At 44.7% G+C, this 23266-nt stretch overlaps 1 protein-coding gene across 1 annotated transcript; it reads left to right on the top strand.

Annotated features, from left to right (window-relative positions):
• The first annotated feature begins 422 nt into the window (after window positions 1–422).
• Window positions 423–22361, top strand: RNF114 (ring finger protein 114). The gene is made up of 6 exons (XM_040435396.1): window positions 423–576; window positions 13945–14095; window positions 16287–16393; window positions 16999–17113; window positions 17192–17299; window positions 20466–22361. Exons 1-6 carry the CDS (start codon window positions 449–451, stop codon window positions 20529–20531), a joined length of 675 nt encoding a protein of 224 aa, XP_040291330.1. The 5' UTR covers window positions 423–448; the 3' UTR covers window positions 20532–22361.
• The last annotated feature ends 905 nt before the right edge of the window (window positions 22362–23266 follow it).

A 23266-nucleotide genomic window follows, 5' to 3' on the forward strand; every position in this document is an offset into this window, starting at 1 on the left:
CCGCAAATTGCGGCCCCAATGCACGGAACGGCTGAACAACGGCCTCCCTTCTCTCATAGACAGTCCTCTCCTATACTGATCCCTTCTGGAACCACGGTGTGGCTGCCCAGTGTGAACTGTGGCCTGTTCAGTTAGCCACTGTGTCAGTATTTGTATTTTATCTACTTTTAGCAACTGAAATGATTATTATTAAAAAAATAATAAAGATGTAACCCTATGAATTTACCATGGTTACTATTAGTAATACTGTACCCCTATATTACCATGTATTACTATTAGCACGATATCGCTACGAGGAGGACGATCACTATGGACTACATGACGACGTTGGAGCTGTAAGTTTCCAGCATGAATAACGTCATGTGACCCGGTCGGTCACGTGTTGCGCCGGGGGGCGGGGTCTGAGGAGGAGTGACGTCAGAGGGTGTATGCGGAAGTGCCGGGACTGATGGCTGGGGAGCAGCGCAGGCCGAGAAGCTCCGGGGCAGCCTGGGACGTGGACCCCATGGAACGATTCATCTGCCCCATCTGCCTGGAGGTGTATCTGGACCCGGTGCGGGTTACCTGCGGCCACATGTAAGTCCCCGCTGGGTCACATTGTACCAAGGGAGCTGTAGTGTCGCTGCTGCTGCTGTGTCCTGTCACCTCACCTGAGGGACCAGACTAGAATGGAGTCAACGGATCGACACTTGGCATTTTTTGGGAATCGTCTGTGTGTCCAGTAGAAAGTGAAAGTGAGGTGTGCAGCTGCTGACATGTCTGGGTGCAGTCCCATGTAAGACGTCACCAGGGGAGTAGATGTCACTAAAGATTTGTTCTGCTATAAGCTTGTATATACCCCCCTCTAGACACGTATACACACATGTATATCCAAGTACCCACCAGCCATAAAGTCCTGATGGGCTAAGAAGGCGTATTTATTATATATATATATATATCTCTTTATTTGAATAAAACAAGTACAATTAAAAATTTTAGTACGAGATCAAAATATAATAATATTATTATATTTTTCTTCCCCATATAAGGCTACTTTCACACTGACGTTTGGTGCAGATCCGTCATGGATCTGCACAGACGCATCCGTTCAGATAATACAACTGTCTGCATCCGTTCAGAACGGATGCGTTTGTATTATCTGTAACATAGCCAAGACGGATCCGTCTTGAACACCATTGAAAGTCAATGGAGGACGGATCCGTTTTCTATTGTGTCAGTGAAAACGGATCCGTCCCCATTGACTTACATTGTGTGTCAGGACGGATCCGCTTGGCTCAGTTTTGTCAGACGGACACCCAAACGTTGCAAGCAGCGTTTTGGTGTCCACCTCCAAAGTGGAACGGAGGCAAACTGATGCATTCTGAGCGGATCCTTTTCCATTCAGAATGTATTAAGGGCAAAACTGATCCGTTTTGGACCGTTTGTGAGAGCCCTGAACGGATCTCAGAAACGGAAAGTCAAAACGCCAGTGTGAAAGTAGCCTAAACCACCAGTTCCCTCCCAACCCTTGCTATGCGTCTCAGATCTCATTATCACACAAAAAAGAGGAGAGAGGAAGAGGCAAAAAGGGAAGCTGCAACAAAGAGTCAAGACAAATAGATCATCAAGGCTTAAAGGGAACCTGTCACCGGGATTTTGGGTATAGAGCTGAGGACATGGGTTGCTAGATGTCCGCTAGCACATCCACAATACCCAGTCCCCATAGCTCTGTGTGCTTTTATTGTGTAAAAAAACTGATTTGATACATATGCAAATTAACGTGAGATGAGTCAAGGACAGGACTCATCTCAGGTTAATTTGCATATTTTTATCAAATCGTTTTTTTTTACACAATAAAAGCACACAGAGCTATGGGGACTGGGTATTGTGGATGTGCTAGCGGACATCTAGCAACCCATGTCCTCAGCTCTATACCCAAAATCCTGGTGACAGGTTCCCTTTAAGAACTCCAAGCTAGGGCTGCAGTAAACGGTTATTTCAGTAATCGAGTATTCTATCGATTTATTTTTTACGATTAATCGAGTATTCTAATAAGAAAAAATGAATTAATAGACTGTTTTCCTTTATAAAAACTCATCAGACCACCTGCCATCAGTCCCCAACACCCTTCGTTCCCCCTGTGTGATCAGCCCTAGTGCATCAGTTCCCCCCCAGTACCATCGGCTCCACTATCCCCCAGTGCCATCAGCTCCCCTCCCACCAGTGCCTTCAGCTCCACTCCACCAGTGTCATGTCCCCCAGTGCCATCAGAATAGCCCCTCCATGGCCCCCCAGTGCCATCAGATCAGCCACTCCATGCCTTCCATTGCCGGCTGTCCCCCTTCAGTGCCATGTCCCCAGCGCCAGTGAAATAAAATACTTACCTTTCTTGTAGGTGCGTCGCTCCACAGCTTCTTCCTCTTCTCCGCACGCTGCACTGGATCCTGACGTAACACAGCATCGGGTCATAGTGCGCTCTTACGTGCACTATGACCTGACGATGTGTCATGATACAGTGCAGTGTGGGCCGGCGGGTGACCGCGGAGTGGTAAGTAATACCAAGTGCTTCACTCCTGCTCCGTGGTCACATGACACAAACGATTTTTTTGTGTCAAATTACTCATATCTACAGTAAGTCCACTTCTCTTGAGCATTTCTTTGCTTATATAGAATATTCTCATAGTTTTTAACCTTGTTAACCAAATTTATCCATGTATTCACATCTGGAGTATATCGTGAGAACCAGGACCGAGTAATCAGGAGTTTGGCCAAAAATAATATTCTACCTAGAAAAATCTTTTTATATTTATGACTGCTTACCTTAGAAAGATCACTCAATATACAACATTCTATTTGTAACTTCAATTTATGGATAAGAAAATTATTAATACCATTCCAATATTCTTTTAATTCTGGACAGGACCAAAGCATGTGTAGGTGATCCGCACCTGGTAGATCACACCGTGGGCACCTAGAACTATCTCTTAGCACACATTTATTAAGCCATAAGGGCGTGACGTATAATCTATGAAGAATATTAAATTGTACCAAAATGTGATTAAAATTGTGAGATAATGAACTTAAATTTAGAAATATATTTCCCCATCCCTCTACTTGAATACCTGGACAGTCAACTCCCCAGGCCCTTTGCCCTGGTGATTGTATTTTAATAAATAGCACCTTTAAGAAATAATTTATAAATATGTGCAATCTTCAATCTCTGCTCTAAATTCCCTATCAATTCATTTACAAAGATAGAGGTATCTATGTCTAAAAGTGCTTTATCCTTTAAACTAGAACGTGCCGATCGCAACTGAAGATATCTAAACCACGACAAATTATCCACCCTTAGTGCTAAGTCCAGGAACGACATTATCTCTCTATTCTTCACCACCTGTATAACATATAAAACGCCATTCTTTTGCCAAAACTGATCGCCAACTATTCCACCTAAAACATGCAAATAAGAATTATACCAAAGAGGGGTGATTTGAAGCGATCCTTTTATCCCCAACCATGATCTAATGGTGCCCCAAGACTTAGATAATAACTTTTTGGCCTCTCTCCCGATTAATCAATTGGCCAGATTCTAGTAAAGTAAATCTATTGTTATACGAAGATCTCCTCACTAAAGTCGTAAACAATGCACTTTTCTGCCATTCGCGATACAACCATAGCTTACTCGCTTTCTTCCACACAACAAGTCATTAATCTCCATAACTTTAAAAAAACTTGTCCTCTATCCATATGGGTGAGTTCCTAAGAATATAAAGGAGTTGGGGTAAAATCACCACCTTAACCAGGGATACTATATCCGCTCTAGATAAGGGAAGTCGAAGCCATATCCCAATTTTTGACCTCAGCTTAGTTACCAGTGGAATCAAATTAAGCTGTAGAAAATCCTCAATCTTGGATATAGCTATACCCAAATAATAAAAAGAGCCGGAGACATTTAACTTAGTCAGAAAACCCTCATTGGAGGGTACAAAGTCCAGTGACATAAGAGTAGTTTTTGACCAGTTTATGTCTAAACCTGAACCCCCGCCGAAGGAATTAACCATTCGGATGAGTCTTGGAAGAGTTGTACTTGTATGATCTATAAAAAATAAGACATCCACATATAGAGAAATGCGGTCTTCCATCCCTAATGTTCCAAACCCTTTGATTTTAACATCCTGTCTAACGGCCAAAGCCAAAGGCTCTATATAAATGTCAAATAGCAATGGAGATAGTGGGCAGCCTTGACGAGTGCCCATATTCAAGTCAAATAATTGTTTAATCATATCTATAAATCTCTCTCCAAAACCTTCCAGAGGAATCCTCACTCCACCCTGTCAAAGGCCTTAGAGGCATCCAAAGACAGGGTGGAGCGAGAGGTCCCTCTGGGGGACTGAATGTTCATGAACAACTGATGAAGATTATAATGGGTACCCTTATTTGGTATAAAACCATTCTGGTCTGGATGAATAATAGAAGAAATGACCTTGGAGAGCCTTGTAGCCAGAATTCTTGAGAGAAGCTTCAAATCCGTATTTTGTAATGATATAGGTCTATATGACCCGAGATCTAAGGGGTCTTTACCAGTCTATTCCCATTATATACAATAGGTTGACACTCTCTCGCCCATCTTAATATCATATCTCTGTCCCGTGAGACCAATATCTTAACCAGAAGTGTTCGTCTCAGAGGAATTGGGACCCGGTGTGCCCTTTCTACTAAAAACAATGGGGGAAAAAATGTTATTTTCCATTTCGCCACCATGACTGCACACATGAGGGATTGACCCCTGACCTCTGTAGGGGCAGGAACAGAGAGGTTAAATTCCCCCCCCACCATACACCAGTGTATTCCTGCCCCTACAGTGGCCAGGACGGAGAAAGTCCTCTCTGCCAGTCAGGGAGGTGAAACGTATTGTATACCCCCTGTTCATCAGGAGCCTGCCCTGTGGCTGCCACGGGCCTCCTATGTCCTAGTGAGATCAGCTGGCCGAGACGTAGCACTTGTGCGGGCTTCTGACGTCCCTTCCGGGTCAAGGAGTATACCCGGAAGTGACTTTATCTCAGGCAGGGGATTTAAAAAAAGCTTCGTTCCTTGCCGACACAGTCACATCATGTCGGACCAGCAGCTACAGCAGCCAAAAGAGCAGGACGCTCCAACACTGCAAACCGTGAGTGTACACTTTTGTGTAGTGGCAGCAGACCCACCAAGGAAAAGGGTCCATAGTGGGGATTATAGGAGGTGGTTTACAATAACTACTATGGAATGCCTCCTCTTGGGCTGGTACCCCAATATTTCAATGTACATTGCACTTTCTTTGCTGTACTATACATTGAATCCTGCATTGATATAGCTGCTCTCTCATAGGTCTCTAAACAAACCTTGAAGAAACCCAGGAAGACTATGAGATGCATCCAATGCTGTGCTAAACTTCCTGATAAATATACTAAAAAGCTCTGTAAGGAGTGTATTACAAAAATTGTGAAAGATGAACAGCCGTCTATCATGCAGGAATTCAAGTCCATGATCCAAGAGGAAGTTAGATCTTCATTGGCATCCTTTCGCGAAGTAGCCCTTGCAGCACCTCCGCCAAAACGCCAAAAATTTATAGATATATTCTCCTCAGACTCTGACGGGTTGGAGGACGAGGCTTCCTCATCTAAAAGAGACGAAAACGAGCATCCCTTATCTGAAGGGGAAATGACAGATAAATCAAAAAAGTTCTTTTTCTCCACAACGGAGATTAATGATCTTTTAAAGGCAGTTAGAGATACTATGGGAGTAGAGGATGTCCAAAAACCTCACTCAGTTCAGGAGGAGATGTTTGGAAGATTAAAAACTAAACGCTTTAGAGTGTTTCCCATAAAGAAAACATCAAATAAATGATTATGGATGAGTGGGCATTCCCTGAGAAAAAATTAGGCATTTCTAAAGAATTCAAGAGCAGGTTATTATTTGACCCTACTGAATCTAAGGTATTTGCCGAAATACCTAGAATTGACATCCAGGTAGAAAAGGTAAATAAAAAAACCTTGCTAACTTTTTGAAGACTCTTCCCAATTGAAAAAAGATACCATGAAAAGGAAGGCGGATAGTCTCCTGAGGAAGTCTTGGGAAGCGGCAATGTATTGCCTTAAGACTAATATCACCGCAACCTCATTGGCTAGGTCGATGTATCTCTGGTTGAATGAACTAGAGAGACATCTAATTAATAAAACCTCACGAGAACAGATATTAGATTCAATTCCATTATTGAAATCAGCCACAGGCTTCCTAGCTGATGCTTCAGCAGAAACTATTAGTTTTTCAGCTAAAGACGCGGCTTTATCCAATGCCGCCAGAAGAGCTCTTTGGATGAAATCCTGGGGGGGAGATATAGCATCCAAAATGAAATTATGCTCGATAGCTTTTTCTGGGGAGTATGTATTTGGCCCCGTCCTGGACACAATCCTAGAAAAAGCTACCGACAAGAAAAAAAGGTTTTCCTGAAGATAAGCCGACAAAATGGAAATTGCCCTTTCGCCCCAGTTTAATCAGGGGAAAGGGAAAACAGGCCGCTGGAGCTATGCAAAAGGGGGACGGGGTAGAGGATATCTTCTTAAAAAGAAGCGCCCTGATGTGTACAGTCGACCTAAAAAACGCGTACTACCACGTCCCGATTCGTACAGAGTCTCAAAAATACCTGAGGTTCACCATAAAAGATCACAGGGGGAACCTAGCCCATTTTCAATTCGTCGCCCTTCTCTTCGGGATATCATCTGCCCCCAGAATATTGGCCAAGTTAATCGTAGAAATTATCGTTCTTTTGAGAACTCAGGGTCTTACAATCGTCCCCTACTTAGACGACTTCCTAATCATATCAGACTCGGAACACCAAATAAAAATTTTTAAAAAATGTAGGATGGATAATAAACTTAAACAAGTCGTGCCTATCGCCAAAAACAAGGGTACAATTTTTGGGCGTTCTTTTGGACTCCACAAAACAAACTTCCTTCCTTCTGGAAGGAAGGATAGAAAATATACAAAAAACTGTCAGAGGTTTTTTAAAAGGGAGGTTTTATTCCATCAGGGAGACAATGAGTCTCTTAGGGCAGATGACAGCCTGTATTGTTGCAGTTCCATGGTGTCAGGCCCACTACAGAACCCTCCAGGCTTGGCTTCTGAAGTGGGACAAGCACCAGTCATCATTAGACCAAAGGATTCGGATCCCAGGACACGTAAAAAGCTCCACACTCTGGTGGTTGGATTCAAAAGGCTAAGGAAGGGCGTAGAATGGCAGAAAACACCAGCAATAATTATCCAGACCGATGCGAGCGGCACGGGATGGGGAGCAAAGGTCAACACAAACCTCTATCAGGGAATCTGGTCTACGGAGATAGCAATGCGATCCTCGAACTATCAGGAACTCAGAGCAGTATGGGAGACCTTGAAGGCAGCCTCGGCAGAAATAGTAAACAACCACATAAAGATCTTCTCAGACAATGTGACAACAGTATCCTACCTGAAACATCGGGGGGGGGGGGGGGTACAAGATCAGTAAGACTACAGAATCTATCCACAAAAATATTCTCCCGGGCAGAGGGAAAAGTAAAATCTATCTCGGCCATTCACCTAAAAGGAGAACAGAACTTAAAGGAAACCTGTCGCCTGGATTTAGTGTATAGAGCTGGGGACATGGGCTGCTAGATGGCCGCTAGCACATCTGCAATACCCAGTCCCCATAGCTCTCTGCGCTTTTATTGTGTTAAAAAACCTTTTTGATCAATATGCAAATGACCTGATATGAGTCCTGTATCCGGAGATGAGTCAAGCGGAAAGGAGCCCAGCACCGCCCCGCGTCCTCCGAATCTCCTCCTTGCTGGCTGACGTCACAGAGCTGGAGCGCGGAAAGGAACATGATGCCGACACTGCGCACGCTAAATCCAGGTGACAGGTTTCCTTTAATAGCAGATTTTCTGAGCAGGACCACCATAGATCAGGGAGAATGGTCCTTAAACAGCAACATATTCAACCTGTTGGTGGAAAAGTGGGGTCTCCCATCAATAGACCTATTCGCATCCAAACTAAATGCAAAAGTCCCATTATTTTGCTCCCTGAACCCAAGGGACAATCCTTGGGCAATAGATGCTGTGGCGAAACCAACCTTGCCACGGTGTTTTGGAGGGGGCTGTTTGCCAGCCTCCTGCCCCAGGATTATGGCCCATACTAACTTTGAAGGAGAAGACAGACTGGTTAAATCTGTGGAACTGTTTTGGGCAGGAAAGCCAAATGTGACTTCCATGGAATTCGGGAACCCCTGCTCGGATCTGGGTGATTTTTGGATATGTTGTTCACCCAGATCAGAGCTATCCATGGATGTATACATTATGGGGGTATGTGGGGTTTTGGGGTGTTTTCTGTGTTTTAGGGAAAAATGTGTGTTTTCTGTCTGTGAGTGATTAAGTTAGCCCATTACGTTTGGTAATTGTATTTTGTTGATTGCCTCTCAGACAATGCCAGTGTGTTAGTTAATTGCGTCTCAGACAATGCTCATTGTATTTTGTTGATTGCGTTACAGACAGAGGGAAGGGGATTTTGTGTACAATTGCTGGGAAGGTTTGAATACTGGTGGTAACCTTGTTGGAGGATGTGTATAAATCAATGCTTGTGTGTTCAAACAAAAAGAGTTCCTGTTTTTATACCTTCATGAAGTTTTGGCTCATGTTTGGGGAATGGGATAACTACACTCTTGGGGATTGCTATATCACAATACTCCCCTGAGTATAAGCTCTTGTAAGAGCTTGTTCCTGCTCTCTGCATTTAGGAGAGGTTCACCCACTGGAGCCTGGAGCCTTGTCGTAGGTCCAGGGTGGGTAGGAGACGGCGAGACCTCCACCAAGCTTCGGCGGTTCGTGGGGTCTGCAGTGCTGACGGTGTCAAGTGGAGTGCTTGGAGCCCTCTGGAAGCACTAGGAGCATCTATCAACGGAGGTACCCGGTCGGGGTGCTAGGCGTTCCGTTACAGATGCGTTTTCCCAAAACTGGAATTGTAACCTTGCTTATGCCTTTCCCCCATTCCAGCTAATACCCAGGGTTCTACAGAAAGCCCTGCAAGAGTCGGAAAAACTAATCCTAATAACCCCGTTCTGGCCCAAGAGAAGTTGGTTCTCCATACTAATGAAACTATCTCCACAAGAACCTTTAATTCTTCCACTCAGGAAAGATACCTTGGTCCAGGGCCCGATCTCACATCCACATCCAGAACTCTTCAAACTAACAGCTTGGATCCTGAATCTGACGACATAAGACGCAAAGGCCTTTCTGAGAAGGTAATATCTACTCTCAAGGCAAGTAGGAAAAAAGTTACCGGTGCCATTTTACCTCAAAATATGGAAAAAATTCGGTATCTGGAGTGGAGAGGACACACCTAACCACTCGGAGCCCAATATTCAGAAGATCTTAGACTTTCTTCAAAAGGGTCTAGAACTGGGCGTCAGACCATCTGCCCTGAAGGTTCAGGTTTCAGCCCTTCTTTGACATTGAGCTGGCCAGTCATAGATGGATCAGGAGGTTTATTAGATCCGCATCTAGACTAAGACCTTCAATCAGACCCCGGATGCCTTCCTGGGACTTAAATACGGTTCTTAAAGGACTGACAGGGACTCCATTTGAACCTTTAGAAGACATCTCCTTAAAAAAAACTTTCACAGAAAACAGCTTTCCTGATAGCCATATCATCAGATAAGAGGTTAAGCGAAATCCAGGCCCTTTCAATTCGGGAACCATACCTCACTATACAAGAAGACAGGATAACCCTCAAACTAGATCCAGGGTTTTTACCCAAGGTAGTAACCGATTTTCATAGAAACCAAGAAATAATATTACCTTCCTTCTGCACAAACCCCAAAAAACCTGGGGAGAAGCAATTCCACTGCCTGGATGTCAGAAGAACGGTCCTCAAATACCTAGAAAATACCAAGGATTTGCGCCAAGTGGAAAATTTACTTATCCAATTCCGAGGAAAGAATAAGGGCAAAGCAGTATCAAAAGCAACCATCGCTAGATGGATCAGACTGATGATTTCCGATTGTTACAATATTCAGGGTATTAGTTGCCCCGTAGAAGTTGAAGGGCAATTTCCTCATCATATGCAGAAAGAGCAGGGGCTTCTCTAGAAAAAATATGCAGAGAAGCCACATGGTCTAGTACAGTGGTGCCCAACCATTTTTCATCTGAGGGCCGCACTAGACTTGGTATAAATTTCGCGGGCTGGAACCAGGTAGCTTTGCCAGAAAGAAATGCAAACGCTGTGAGGGGGCACGTGTGAGCATTACTACTGTTAGGAGGGCACATATCTGGGCATTATTACTGTGAGGGGGCACATATCTGGGCATTATTACTGTGAGGGGGCACATATCTGGGCATTATTACTGTGAGGGGCACATATCTGGGCATTATTACTGTGAGGGGGCACATATCTGGGCATAACTACTGTGAGGGGGCATGTGCGAGCATTACATCTGTGAAGAGGGCACATATCTTGGCATTATTACTGTGAGGAGGGCACATATCAGGGCATAACTACTGTGAGGAGGGCACATATCAGGGCATAACTACTGTGAGGAGGGCACATAGGGCATAACCAATCGTGCCCCCTCACGGTAAGCATTACTACTGTGAAGAGGGCACATATCTTGGCATTATTACTGTGAGGGGGCATGTGATGTATACATGTGTGTAATGTATGTAGTGCAGTATGTGATGATCACACACTGCACTACATACATTACACACATGTATACATCACATACTCCGCTGTCACCTTCTTCTGCAGGTCTACCTTGATGTCTGGTCTTTAGGCTTCAGTCAGATCCTCCACCGCCATGCTTGCGCCGTGTGCCCGACACCACCAGGAGCTGGCCCCTCCTCCTTTCATCTCCCGCCGGCTTCTCCTACAGCAGGGCGCTCTATCGCTCCAGTGCCTCCCAATCTTACCAATCAGGGGCGTAGCTAGAAATGACTGGGCCCCATAGCAAAAAAAATTATGGCCCCCCCCCCCCCTCCCGGATCTCCCACCCCCACATACCTATCGGATCTCCCACCCCTTCCAGAGCTCCCACCCCAACATCCCCACTCCCCTTCCTAGATCCCCCCTCAGTGTCATCCACAGATCCCCCCCCTCAGTGTCATCCACAGATCCCCCCCCTCAGTGTCATCCACAGATCCCCCCCCTCAGTGTCATCCACAGAGGTCAGGGGTCAATCTCTCATGTGTGCCGTCATGGTGGATTCATGAAAACTGAATTACCGGTAAGTCTAAGGCTGAGTTCACAGGGCGAGATTTCCGTGCGGGTGCAATGCGTGAGGTGAACGCATTGCACCCGCACTGAATCCGGACCCATTCATTTCTATGGGGCTGTGCACATGAGCATTGATTTTCACTCATCACTTGTGCGTTGCGTGAAAATCGCAGCAAGCTCTATATTGTGCGTTTTACATGCAACGCAAGCCCCATAGAAGTGAATGGGGCTGCGTGAAAATCGCAAGCATCCGCAAGCAAGTGCTCCCACCCCAACATCCCCACTCCCCTTCCTAGATCCCCCCTCAGTGTCATCCACAGATCCCCCCCCTCAGTGTCATCCACAGATCCCCCCCTCAGTGTCATCCACAGATCCCCCCCTCAGTGTCATCCACAGATCCCCCCCTCAGTGTCATCCACAGATCCCCCCCCTCAGTGTCATCCACAGATCCCCCCCCTCAGTGTCATCCACAGATCCCCCCCCTCAGTGTCATCCACAGATCCCCCCCCTCAGTGTCATCCACAGATCCCCCCCCTCAGTGTCATCCACAGATCCCCCCCCTCAGTGTCATCCACAGATCCCCCCCCTCAGTGTCATCCACAGATCCCCCCCCTCAGTGTCATCCACAGAGGTCAGGGGTCAATCTCTCATGTGTGCCGTCATGGTGGATTCATGAAAACTGAATTACCGGTAAGTCTAAGGCTGAGTTCACAGGGCGAGATTTCCGTGCGGGTGCAATGCGTGAGGTGAACGCATTGCACCTGCACTGAATCCGGACCCATTCATTTCTATGGGGCTGTGCACATGAGCATTGATTTTCACTCATCACTTGTGCGTTGCGTGAAAATCGCAGCAAGCTCTATATTGTGCGTTTTACATGCAACGCAAGCCCCATAGAAGTGAATGGGGCTGCGTGAAAATCGCAAGCATCCGCAAGCAAGTGCGGATGCGGTGCGATTTTTACGCACGGTTGCTAGGAGACAATCGGGATGGGGACCCGATCATTATTATTTTCCCTTATAACATGATTATAAGGGAAAATAATAGCATTCTGAATACAGAATTAAGGCGAGTTAAATATATATATATATATATATATATATATATATATTATAATTTTTTTTATTTTATTTTTAACCCCTCCAGCCCTATTGTACTATGCATTCTGTAGTCAGAATGCTATTATTTTCCCTTATAACCATATTATAAGGGAAAATAATAATGATCGGGTCTGGGTACCCCATTCATTTTTTTATCACGCGCGTGCAAAATACATTGCACCTGCGCGATAAAAACTGAACAATGGAACGCAATCGCAGTCAAAACTGACTGCAATTGGGTACCTAATCGCGTGGGTTTGCCGCAATACACCCAGACGCATCCTGAACAAATCCGTCACCCCCGTGTGAACCCAGCCTAATTCCGATTTTCCAAACTTCAACATCAACGTCTGTAAAAATTGAGTGAGATTTTTATCCTCAGCACCCTCGGGTAGCCCCAGTATTCTCACATTGCATCTCCTTGACCTGTCCTCCAAGTCTACCACTTTTTTTCTAAGCATGTTCAGATCCGTCTATAGTGTAGAAATCTCAGTTTTTGATAACTTGTATCACATGATCGGAATAGGAGAGAAAGGATGGAAAAATGACACACCTAATACAAAAGAAACGAAAGCAGGACGAAGCCTGGAAGGTGAACCACGTGTCGGTGTTCTTCTAGCAGGGTATTTGGTATGTTATTACGATTAATCATTTAGTTGTACAAGTGTGGTGCCACATTGTGGGTCATGTAGAGAAGACTGAGTATTTGTACATTTTACATGTATTTGGGGTAATTCTAAGAGACTGTTTTATGTCCTCACTTGTTCATTTTGGCACAATATCCGTGCTTACATCTTTCATGCCCCTCTTTTATGAGAATCATTACTGTTCCTATATCATGTCATATTGGTAATTATAATTAGATCTTATTGGTAGGTTTGGATTCTTTACATTTGTGGTTAGTCAAGGTCCGCATATCCCTGCTTTTAGTTTCTTTTGTATTAGGTGTGTCATTTTTCCATCCTTTCTCTCCTATTCCGATCATGTGATACAAGTTGTCATTGTATTTAATAAAGCTATATATTTTTTATAGTAATTCCATTCGTTTTTGTTTTGTGTTTTCAGCATGATTAACCCTGGCATGCAGTCTGGTAGGGTTGATTATGCTGATAAAAACAATACCTGGATTATGACTGTCCGTTGGCCGGTTGATGAGAGAACTGCATTTTTATTGATATGCAAATGACCTTCCTGGAGCACTGAGTGGCTGGCCAGAGCCCTCGGAGCACCAGTTCATTTACAGCTCTTAGGATTCTGTCCCTCTGCTTTTCCCCTGGATTGCCCAGTTGTTTGTGCCTGCGCTGTGTCTCCCGGTGTTGGCGCTTGCTGAGTCAGAATCTGCGCTGCTTGGAGAGCAGCAGGAGATCCCAGCTTTCCATGAACCCTGAAAGGCTTATCGGCTCATCAGCCATGTTAGTTTGTCTTTTGGATACATCCTGTACGAGTTTCTGGCACTGATCTTGTAACTGTCTTCTGAGAGTCAGTGGTCGGCTGCCGCCCGTGAGCTGGGAGTAGTATCTGTGCAACAGCAGGAGAGCTGCAGACTGCTGGTCTTCTTCTGTTCCTCAGCTCTTCTTGTTTTGCTCTGCAGATTCTGCTCCTCCTGCCTCCAACAGTGTATGAAGCAGAAAAGTCCTATCTGTGCCGTTTGTCGTTCTGCCCTGAGCCCCAGCTGGAAAGCCTCGGACCTGGAGAGGCAGATGCGGGACATCCAGGCCTCATGTAAAGGTTGTCATATACAGGTGAGTGAATCAGTCCCGGGAGATAGCTACATCCTTACTGCCTCCAGTAACTGGACTGGACTCATTTGGGTGTTAAAGTGGTTCATTCCATGTAGTCACTTTAAGGGCCCATTTACATGGCCATATTTTGGATCCTGATCCGATCCGCCTTTTATTGTGGATCAGATGCAGACCCATTCATTTCAATGGGGATTAAAAATGAACGCACCCCGTGTGCTGTCCGTATCCATATATCTTTTCCGTGGCTCCGCAAAAAAGGTAGAACATGTCCTGTTATTGTCCATTTTTTGTTGTAAAATTATTTTTGTTTTTTGTCATGGACAATAAGCTAAGTCACAAAAGTTGGTATATTATGCATTGTAACAAATAAGAGCATAACGTTACCATTAGGTACTAGTACAGAGAGGTATCAGAATGCAGTTACAAAATACAGTTTCAAAAGTCTGTACATACCTATATAGTATTCCAAAATTGCCATACAATAACTCGAACTGGTTATGAACAGGTGGGGAGAATTCCAGGGATAGTGGGGGGGGTGTATGGAAAAAGGCCATTCGAAGGAGTGGGCGGTCAGAAGGCAAATTTTGGTTGTAGGTAAGGTACTACTACAAGTAAAATAGTGGAGATACATTGCATAAATGTAACTTAGTTAGAAGGTGACTCGTATAATATTGTAAGTGTAATCAAAGGGGAGATCTACCTTTGCACAAAAAGCATACAGAATACTGGAAGCCGTCTTGTTGTCCATTTTTTTGGCCAGGGTACGATATTTTAGGCATGCATGCAGTCTCACTCCGCTACTTGCGGACTGCAAAATAGATTGTCGTGTGAGGCCTAAAGGGGTTGTCCCGCTGATCAGCTGGTTGGTGTAGCTCTGTCAGCGGAAGTCAATGCTTTAATGGGAGCATCACTGTAGTAGCGAGTTAGTGCCGCTTACAGTGTAGCTGGTGCTGTGCAGCTCTGGTGCTGACTCCCATTGACAGAGCAACAATTAACCAGCTGATCAGCGAATGTGCAGGGTTTTGGACCCAGCCAATTGAGTGGTGATAGGCTATCTTCATCACTTAAAAAACCCTGGACAACCCGTTTAGGCCCCATGCACATTTTGCAGACATGTTCTATCTTTTTGCAGAATAGATATACGGATGAAAAAAAGCACACGGGGGCTACGTGTGGGTTCCCTGTCTGTTCTGCAAAAGGATAGAACATGTCCTATACTTGAGCGCGAAATGCAACCCATTGAAGTCTATGGATCCGCAAAAAATGCAGGTTCAACACGGACTGAATCTTTATTTTGTTGATCTGCAATTTTGCGGACAGCAAAACTGATATGGTCGAGTGTACGGGGGCCTTAAAGCATTGATTTTATTTATTTTGCTACATATACTCCAGTCTCATCAAGAACAGCAATCGCAATTCTGTTTTCTTGTTTGCTTTCAGGCTTCAGGACTACCCTTCAGGTCCCTTGTATGTTCAAAGTATTTGCTGCAGTGTGCAAAACAGATAATATGATGCAGCGCCAAATAGATAATACAGTGCCGCGCAGACTACCTTCCAGCAGCGCCAAGTAAATAATACAGATCAGCGCAAACTACCTCCCAGCAGCGCCAAGTAAATAATACAGATCAGCGCAAACTACCTCCCGGCAGCGTCAAAGTAAATAATACAGTGCAGCAACAATGACAGCAGCATTATTACTCGTAGCCATTTCTCGCCCATTGAGGGCAACAGTGTTACCCGTATCTACCCTCCTCCCACTGACAGCGGCTCTGTTCCCTCCAACAGCCCCTCCCACTCTGATAGCAGAATTGTTACCCATTACCACCCTTCCCTTCTGACAGTAGCATTATTACCAGGGTACCAGTGGAGTAGCAACTCTGGATGTGACTGGAGTATAATATGGGCTGTAAGTGAAGGAATAAATGTATGAGGTGATGATTGTAAAAATCATTGGGTGTTGAGCAAGAGGTACAGACAGAGTGCGGCTGTGTAATAATGGGTCAGGCCCGAGTTCCCCTTGAGGCTGAGCTGATTCCGATCATTAATAGTGAGAAAGTCCTGGACTTTCCCCTGTTTGGAGTCAGTTGTTTTTCTTGAATTCAATCATGGGGATTTCCAGCCGCACAGCTTTCTTGTACGTTATCTACTGAGACATATTTCCAGACAGGTCACGTGACCCTTTTCTTCATAGATGGCCCTGTCAAACATGCGCAGCCACTCCGCCACTTGTTCCAAGTATGAGAGCTACGTTATGGAGGGGATTAAGTCGGTGAAGAAGGAACAGACGCAGGTTGTCAGGTGAGTGTCTGGTAAGTCACTGCTGCAAAACGAAGGGCTCATTCAGACGAACGTAAGGGATCTGTGCTGCGGACCGCAAATATACGGGCACTGACTGGTGCGGATGCAGACCCATTGACTTGAATGGATCCGCAAAATATGGCAAAAGATAGGACATGTCCTATCTTTTGCACGGACCCAAAAGCTCACAGGAGTGCGTTGTAGTGCTTCTGTGGGCTTCTGATCCATGCCTCCGCTCCGCAAAAGATAGGTCATGTCCTTTCTTTGGCCATATCTTGCGGATCGCAAACCCATTCAGGTCGATGGGTCCGCATCCGCACCACGGAGTGCCCGCAGCTGGAGCCCTTACGGTCGTGTGAATGGGGCCTAAGACAAGGACTAATACATTCTATGTAGCAGATGAGTGCATGGTGCCATCATGCCTATGTATTGTATGCAAACATAGCTAACCTTATGTCTGTATAATACCTATATACCAGACTAGTGTATTGTGCCCTAGATATAGATAGATAGATATATATATATATATATATCTATCTATCTCTATCACAGTAAATATAGAGTCTTCCTGAAGTACAAGTGCCTCTCGTCTGTTTCTGTTGCAGTGATGTCCCTAACCGCTTCACCTTTATCTGTCCATACTGTCGGCAGCAGAACCTGGACCAGGAGGGTTTGGTGGAGCATTGCAATAAATTTCACTTCTCTGACCCAACACCAGTGGTAAGGCCTTACAGTCCTCTCACTCAGGCTATATTCTCTGCCCATCTTCTGCCACCTCACCTGTATCCTCTTCCTTAGGTTTGCCCTATTTGTGCCTCCATGCCCTGGGGAGACACCAGCTACAGGAGCTCCAATTTCATGGAGCACATCCACCGCCGACACAGGTTCTCATATGATACATTTGTGGTTAGTACATTTATGTATTAACATACTTATAAGACATGTCTGCGAGAGATGGTTCTGTTCTGCACTATTTACATGCCATTAGACACAGATTTGACTTGCCATAGAGTGGAAACAGATTTATATAATGGCAGTGCACAATCTTTGTGAATATCGTCACAAAACTGATTAAAAAAAATAAAATAAAAAATCACACACACGTCTGTAAGGGTACTTTCACACTAGCGTTTTTTTGATTCCGGCAATGGAACTGCCTGCCGGCAAGCCGTGTACAAACGGAAAGCCTTTTTTTCCGGATCCGTTAAATCAAAAATAGCTCCTCCTATGTCCCGGTGCATGCGCAGACCGGAAAACCAGATCCGGCGATGTGGCATTTTTCCGAAACACTTTGTACCGGATCCAGCATTAATACATCTCTATGGAAATTAAGTGCGGGGAAAAAATACGGCAGCATGCTGCGGTATTTTGTCCGGTCAAATACCGTACAAGGGACGGAACGGAAGACATCCTGATGCATTCTGAATGGAAAGCAATCCGTTCAGTATGCATTAGGACAAAACCGATGCGTTTTTTTTTTCCGGTATTGAGACCCTTTACCGAATTTCAATACCGGAAAAGAATAACGCTAGTGTGAAAGTACTCTTAGCTTACTTTTGATAAGATGTGAATGTGCCTCTGGTGCCCCCTAGTGGAATTACTGATGGATGACACATTGCCCTTTAGTAATTCAGAAATTGACATTATTATTTTATTTGATAGGGCCATTAATTCCATGGCACTGTACATCTAAGAGGGGGTATACATACATAACATAAAACACAAGTACAATGAGCATAAACTTAGTAACAAACTGGGAGGGAGAGGGCCCTGCCTGCTAGAGTTTACAATCTTCAAAGGAGAAGGACACAGTAGTTGAGTGTGAAAGCTGCTCACTTGGCTGTGTGGTGGCACCATGCTTATTGCAGGTGATAAACTTTCCCGAAGAGGTGGGTTTTCAGGTTGCTTCTGAAGGTTTGAATGTTGGGGCTAGAGAGTTCCAGAGTATGGGGGATGCACTGAGAAATCTTGTAGATGATTGTGTGAAGAACAGACAAGAGGAGAACAAAGAAGAAGGTCTTGTGAGGATCAGAGGTTACATGTGGGGATAATCGAGAAAGCAGGTCAGAGATGTAAGGTGGTCAGATTGTGGACATCCTTATATGTAGTTGTTGTATCTTGAACTGAATTCATTTGGCAATGGGGACCCAGTGAAGGGACTGGCAGAGGAGAAATGGGTGGAGAGGTGGATTAACCTGGAAGCAGAGTTGGGGATAGATTGGAGGGATGCAAGAGTTGTACATGGTTGGCCACACAGGAGGAGTAGTTCGGGAAATTATAAGGGCATGGACTAGCATTTTAGTTGATTGAGCGGTGAGGAAGGAGCAGATACAAGAGATATATTCTTGAGTTGAAAGCAACAGGTGGAGGTGAGAGTTTGGATGTGTGGTTTAAAACATAAGGCAGAATCAAATATCTTGAGGCAATGGACCAGTGAGACTGGAGAAAGTGTGGTGCAGGTTATTGTAATGAATTCGGGGGCGGAGTGACATGGGGGGAAAGATCATGAATTCAATTTTCTCAATGTTGAGTTTTAATGAGCGGGAGGAGAAGAATGAAGACATAGCTAATATAGCCACGTGAAGATTCTCGATAGTAGAGAAGTGACATCTGGGCCAGAGAGGTAGGTTTGAGTGTCATCGGCATAGAGGTGGTACTAAAATCCATAGGACTCTATGTCCTAGGTCGCATATATAAATGTAAAAGAGTAAGGGACCCAGGACAGAGCCTTCAGGGACGCCAACAGCGAGGGCGCATGGTGAGGAGGTGGTGTATGAATGGGAAACGCTGAAGGTTCTGTTGTTGAGGTTCAAAGAAGAGGGCTAGGTGTGTAATGCCGAGGGATGAGAGGGTTTGCAACAGGAGAGAGTGGTTGATTGTGTCAAAGACAAAGGACAGGTCAAGAAGGAGGAGCACAGAGTAATGACATTTGGCTTTGGCGGCTAGCAGATCATTGCCGACTTTGGTTAGGGCGGTTTCAGTGGAGTTATTGGGGCAGAAACTAGCCCGGCATTATGTTATTGTAAACAAAAGAGCCTTTGCCCTGCACGATTTAGCGCAGGGCAAAGGAGAGCATCGGAGCATGAACTGCTCCGATGCTTAAGTCAGGGGGCTGCCTGGGTGAAAATGGAGGTTTGTCTGGGTTCAGCTCTGAACCCGGACAACCCCTTTAAAGCTTCTGTTTGGAGGCTCTTCTGCTTGTAATATTAGCAGTTTATCATAAATTCATATTTGGTAGTTGCTGAAATTGTAAATCCGATACATACTAGATAAAGGGGTTATCCAATTTGTCAACCCCCACCCTCCCCCACACACACATGTATCGGGCCCCTCACCGGTAATATACTTACACCGCTCCCGGCGCTGTTCCTGGTCCTCGCACCGCCGCTGCTGCTTCTTCCTGCACGCGGATGGGGAAGAGCCTCCCTAGCGTCCCCTGCGATGCTAGGGAGGCTCGTCCCAATCCCCGCCTGCCATTGGCTGGTCCTCCCAACCCCCCTCCCCCTCCCCGACACCGGATGTTTTTATCCGCGTGCAGAGAGAAGCAGCGGCAGTGCGGAGACCAGGAGCAGCGCCGGGAGCAGGGTAAGTATATTACCTGTGAGGGTCCCGGCACATGTGGGTGGGCTTTGAGAAATTGGATAACCCCGTTAATGGGTCTTTAGACGATAAATAGCAGTTCCTTAGCAAAGTGTTATTTTGATTTCATGATAAAACACATTGCTGCAGTCTACTGCAGATCCATCAGCGGAATACAGGCTTCTGTTAACGTGAATAGAATCCGCAGTACACATTGATGTACTTTTCTGATATGTCTGCAGGGAGACCATGGGGCTTTGGGAATCCACGTCATCCTTGTACATGCGGATAGCTCCTGCAGGTAAAGGAGGCAGTTTGGATTATTGTTTTTTTTTTTTTTTTAAAGCAATATTCCTTCCCTAATGATTTCTGAGTTGGGGAGCTTCATGAAGTTTTTGCGAATCCCATCTACTGTTATTTTTGCTGCTCTGCCTCCCTCTAGTGACGCTCACAGGAATTACAAGAATTTTATAATTTATTTCTCTCATATTAGGATTACAGCGCTGATGAGGACGCCATGATGCGTGAAGCGCTGGTACGATCCCTAACGGACAATTGAGAATGTCGGTGACTGAAGATGCCATGCACATTGTCTAGCTCTACGTGTTTTGCTGCTCTTCTGCAGTTGGATAATCCATGTAATGGGATAGGCTGCTGATGAGTGGATAGCGTCTGTTCTGTTTAGACACTGATCTTGGGTGTGTCTTCACCGCTCAGTGTGTCCAGGTGATAGATGTCACTGTAGCTGACGCCCCTCTCCCTATATAATGTTCTGTTATAATAACTTTTAGTGTACAGGTTTCTATGTGTATTCATGTATTTTGTAGTCAGGGAGATAACAAGATCTTTGTATAATGTATACCGCTGGATTTTATATCTGATTTCTTTATTGCATTCAGTTGACTTTTTTTTTCATTGATTATAACCTTCTTATTGGGTCAATGTTTTTTTTTTTTTTTAACATATATCTTAAAGGGAGTCTATCAGCAGTTCTGACCATGCTAAACTGCTGGAAGCAGTAGGTAGATGCCAGGGAGAGCAGGACAAACCTACCTAATGTGTATTGTTTATCATCAGGAGTAGTGTGAATATGAAGTTTTATTCTGCCATATTCTGTTCCTGCCCAGGAGGCGGAGCTATTTGCATTGTACTGCTTCTCGGCTCCTCCCTTCTACTCTGAGTGACTGCTGTAGCATCCAGCCAGGAGACCACTCCACTGTCACTCAGAGCAGAGGATCTATGAAGTAGGTCAATGCAGAGAGGAGTTCACACTGAAGCTGAGTGTAATCTAGCTGAATAAAACGTCATATTCTTACTACACCTATTTGTCCTGTTCTCCTCAGCTCCTACCTAGTGCTGTCAGCAGTTTAGCACGGTCAGAACTGCTGACAGTCTCCCTTTAAAGTTTCCTTTTTAACTCCTTATAGGATGTAGTCTCTCTAGTCTGAGTTCATCATGCACAACCTCAGGGCGAGATATATTAAACATGTTCAAGGCTTTTTCTTTTCCTCCTCAGATCAGCTCCTCTGTCACCTATCCTGGCTTTTCTGTTGAGAAATGATTTGCTCCTTCGTGCATAAATATAATGTTTTTATGAACAATAAATCATCAGGCAGTTATTTTTACTTAATGGGGTTCTTCGGGAATACTTATCTTTTACCAAGTGACTGCAGTCTGCCTCTCCAACGGAACATACCTATAAGTGTGGATCATTTACTCAAAACATTATTATGCAGGTGCTGACATAAAACGACACAAAAATCACCTATATCAAATACCAAAATACACTGCAACGCATGTTAGAAATATTTCAAAATGATCTTTATTGATTTATAAAATACAGCGTAAAAATAATTATATGCATTTGCACACCATGACCACAAGGGGGCCGTACTAGGTCAACTATAGTATCACATACAATGTCTAATAAAGGGAAAAGTATGCATCAAAAGTGACAAAGACCATATGGTATTCCCTGAAAAACGTTTTAGTTTCAAAAGTTGGTTTTATTAAAGAATGACATAGGATAAGGTTACAAAACCAGAAACAATATCATAAAAGAGCACCTCACGCAGGAGGTGGTTAATGATAGGTGTATAGTTTTATGCATGTAGTATCAAACAAACAGGGGAAAGTGAACAGGAGAAAATAATAAAATAAAAAAAATTCATTCACATACATCAGGTAACAAAAGCATGGTATCCTTGTGAATGCAAGGCTTAGGAATTCTTAGATACATGGAGGGGGCAGATGTTGCGGACAGAATGTAACCCAGGCATCTCGGAGCATAAATTAGGGGAAGTCCTGAAAAACTTTTTTAAAAGACAAAGGAGTATAAATATACAGACCCAGATTATACTTGCTTTATTTATACTCCTTTGTCTCTTAAAAAAACCTTTTTCAGGGAATACCACATGGTCTTTGGCACTTTTGCTGCATACTTTTCCCTTTATTAAACATTGTATGTGATACTATAGTTGACCCAGTGAGGCCCCCTTGTGGTCGTGATGTGCAAATGCATATAATTGTTTTTACGCTGTATTTTATGAATCAATAAAGATAATTTGGATATATTTCTACGTGCATTGCAGAGTGTTTTGGTATTTGATATAGGTGATTTATTTATTTTTTCTCTCCAAGCAGAAGATTCATACTTACCTGCCACCCACCACTCTGGTACTCCCCGCTGCCTCTGCTGCGTCCACGTTCTGGCCCCTGGCTTTTATTCTTCCTGCTTTATGGACATGGTCACATGCTCTACTGCAGCCAGTGACTGGCTTCGGTTGTAACAGGGTCAGCGCATCACCGCTAAAGCCAGTCATTGGCTGCAGCGGAACTTGAGGGCATGCCATGGACTGCCAGAAGAAGAAAACAATCCAGGAACTGGAATATGGAGGCAGCACGGAGAACTGGAGTGGCGGGGAGCAAGTAAGGGTCCATTCACACGTCCGTAGTGTATTGCGGATCCGCAATACACCCGGCCGGAACCCCCCATAGAACAAGCAATAGCGGACAAGAATAGGACATGTTCTATTTTTTTGCGGAGCCGCGGCCCGGAAGTTCGGGGCCACGTTCCGGAAATGCGAATGCGGAGAGCACATAGTGTGCTCTCCGTATCCATTCCTGCCCCATTGAGAATTAATGGGTCCGCACCCATTCCTGATATTGCGTAACGGATGCGCACCCATTTGCGGACGTGTGAATGGATCTTCCGTTTAGAGAGGCAGCCTGCGGGCACTTGGTAAAAAGCTCAGCATAACCGGAGACCCCCTTTTAAAGAGGTTGTCCCAGTTG

This window comes from Bufo bufo, chromosome 6, assembly GCF_905171765.1.
Source record: "Bufo bufo chromosome 6, aBufBuf1.1, whole genome shotgun sequence".
In the NCBI taxonomy this organism is placed as follows: Eukaryota; Metazoa; Chordata; class Amphibia; order Anura; family Bufonidae; genus Bufo; species Bufo bufo.

Coding starts and splice junctions, on each gene's coding strand:
- RNF114 (XM_040435396.1), top strand. CDS start 449: ATGGCTGGGGAGCAGCGCAGGCCGAGAAGCTCCGGGGCAGCCTGGGAC. Junction 14,096..16,286: donor GTAAAGGTTGTCATATACAG/GTGAGTGAATCA, acceptor TTTTCTTCATAG/ATGGCCCTGTCAAACATGCG. Junction 16,394..16,998: donor GAACAGACGCAGGTTGTCAG/GTGAGTGTCTGG, acceptor TTTCTGTTGCAG/TGATGTCCCTAACCGCTTCA.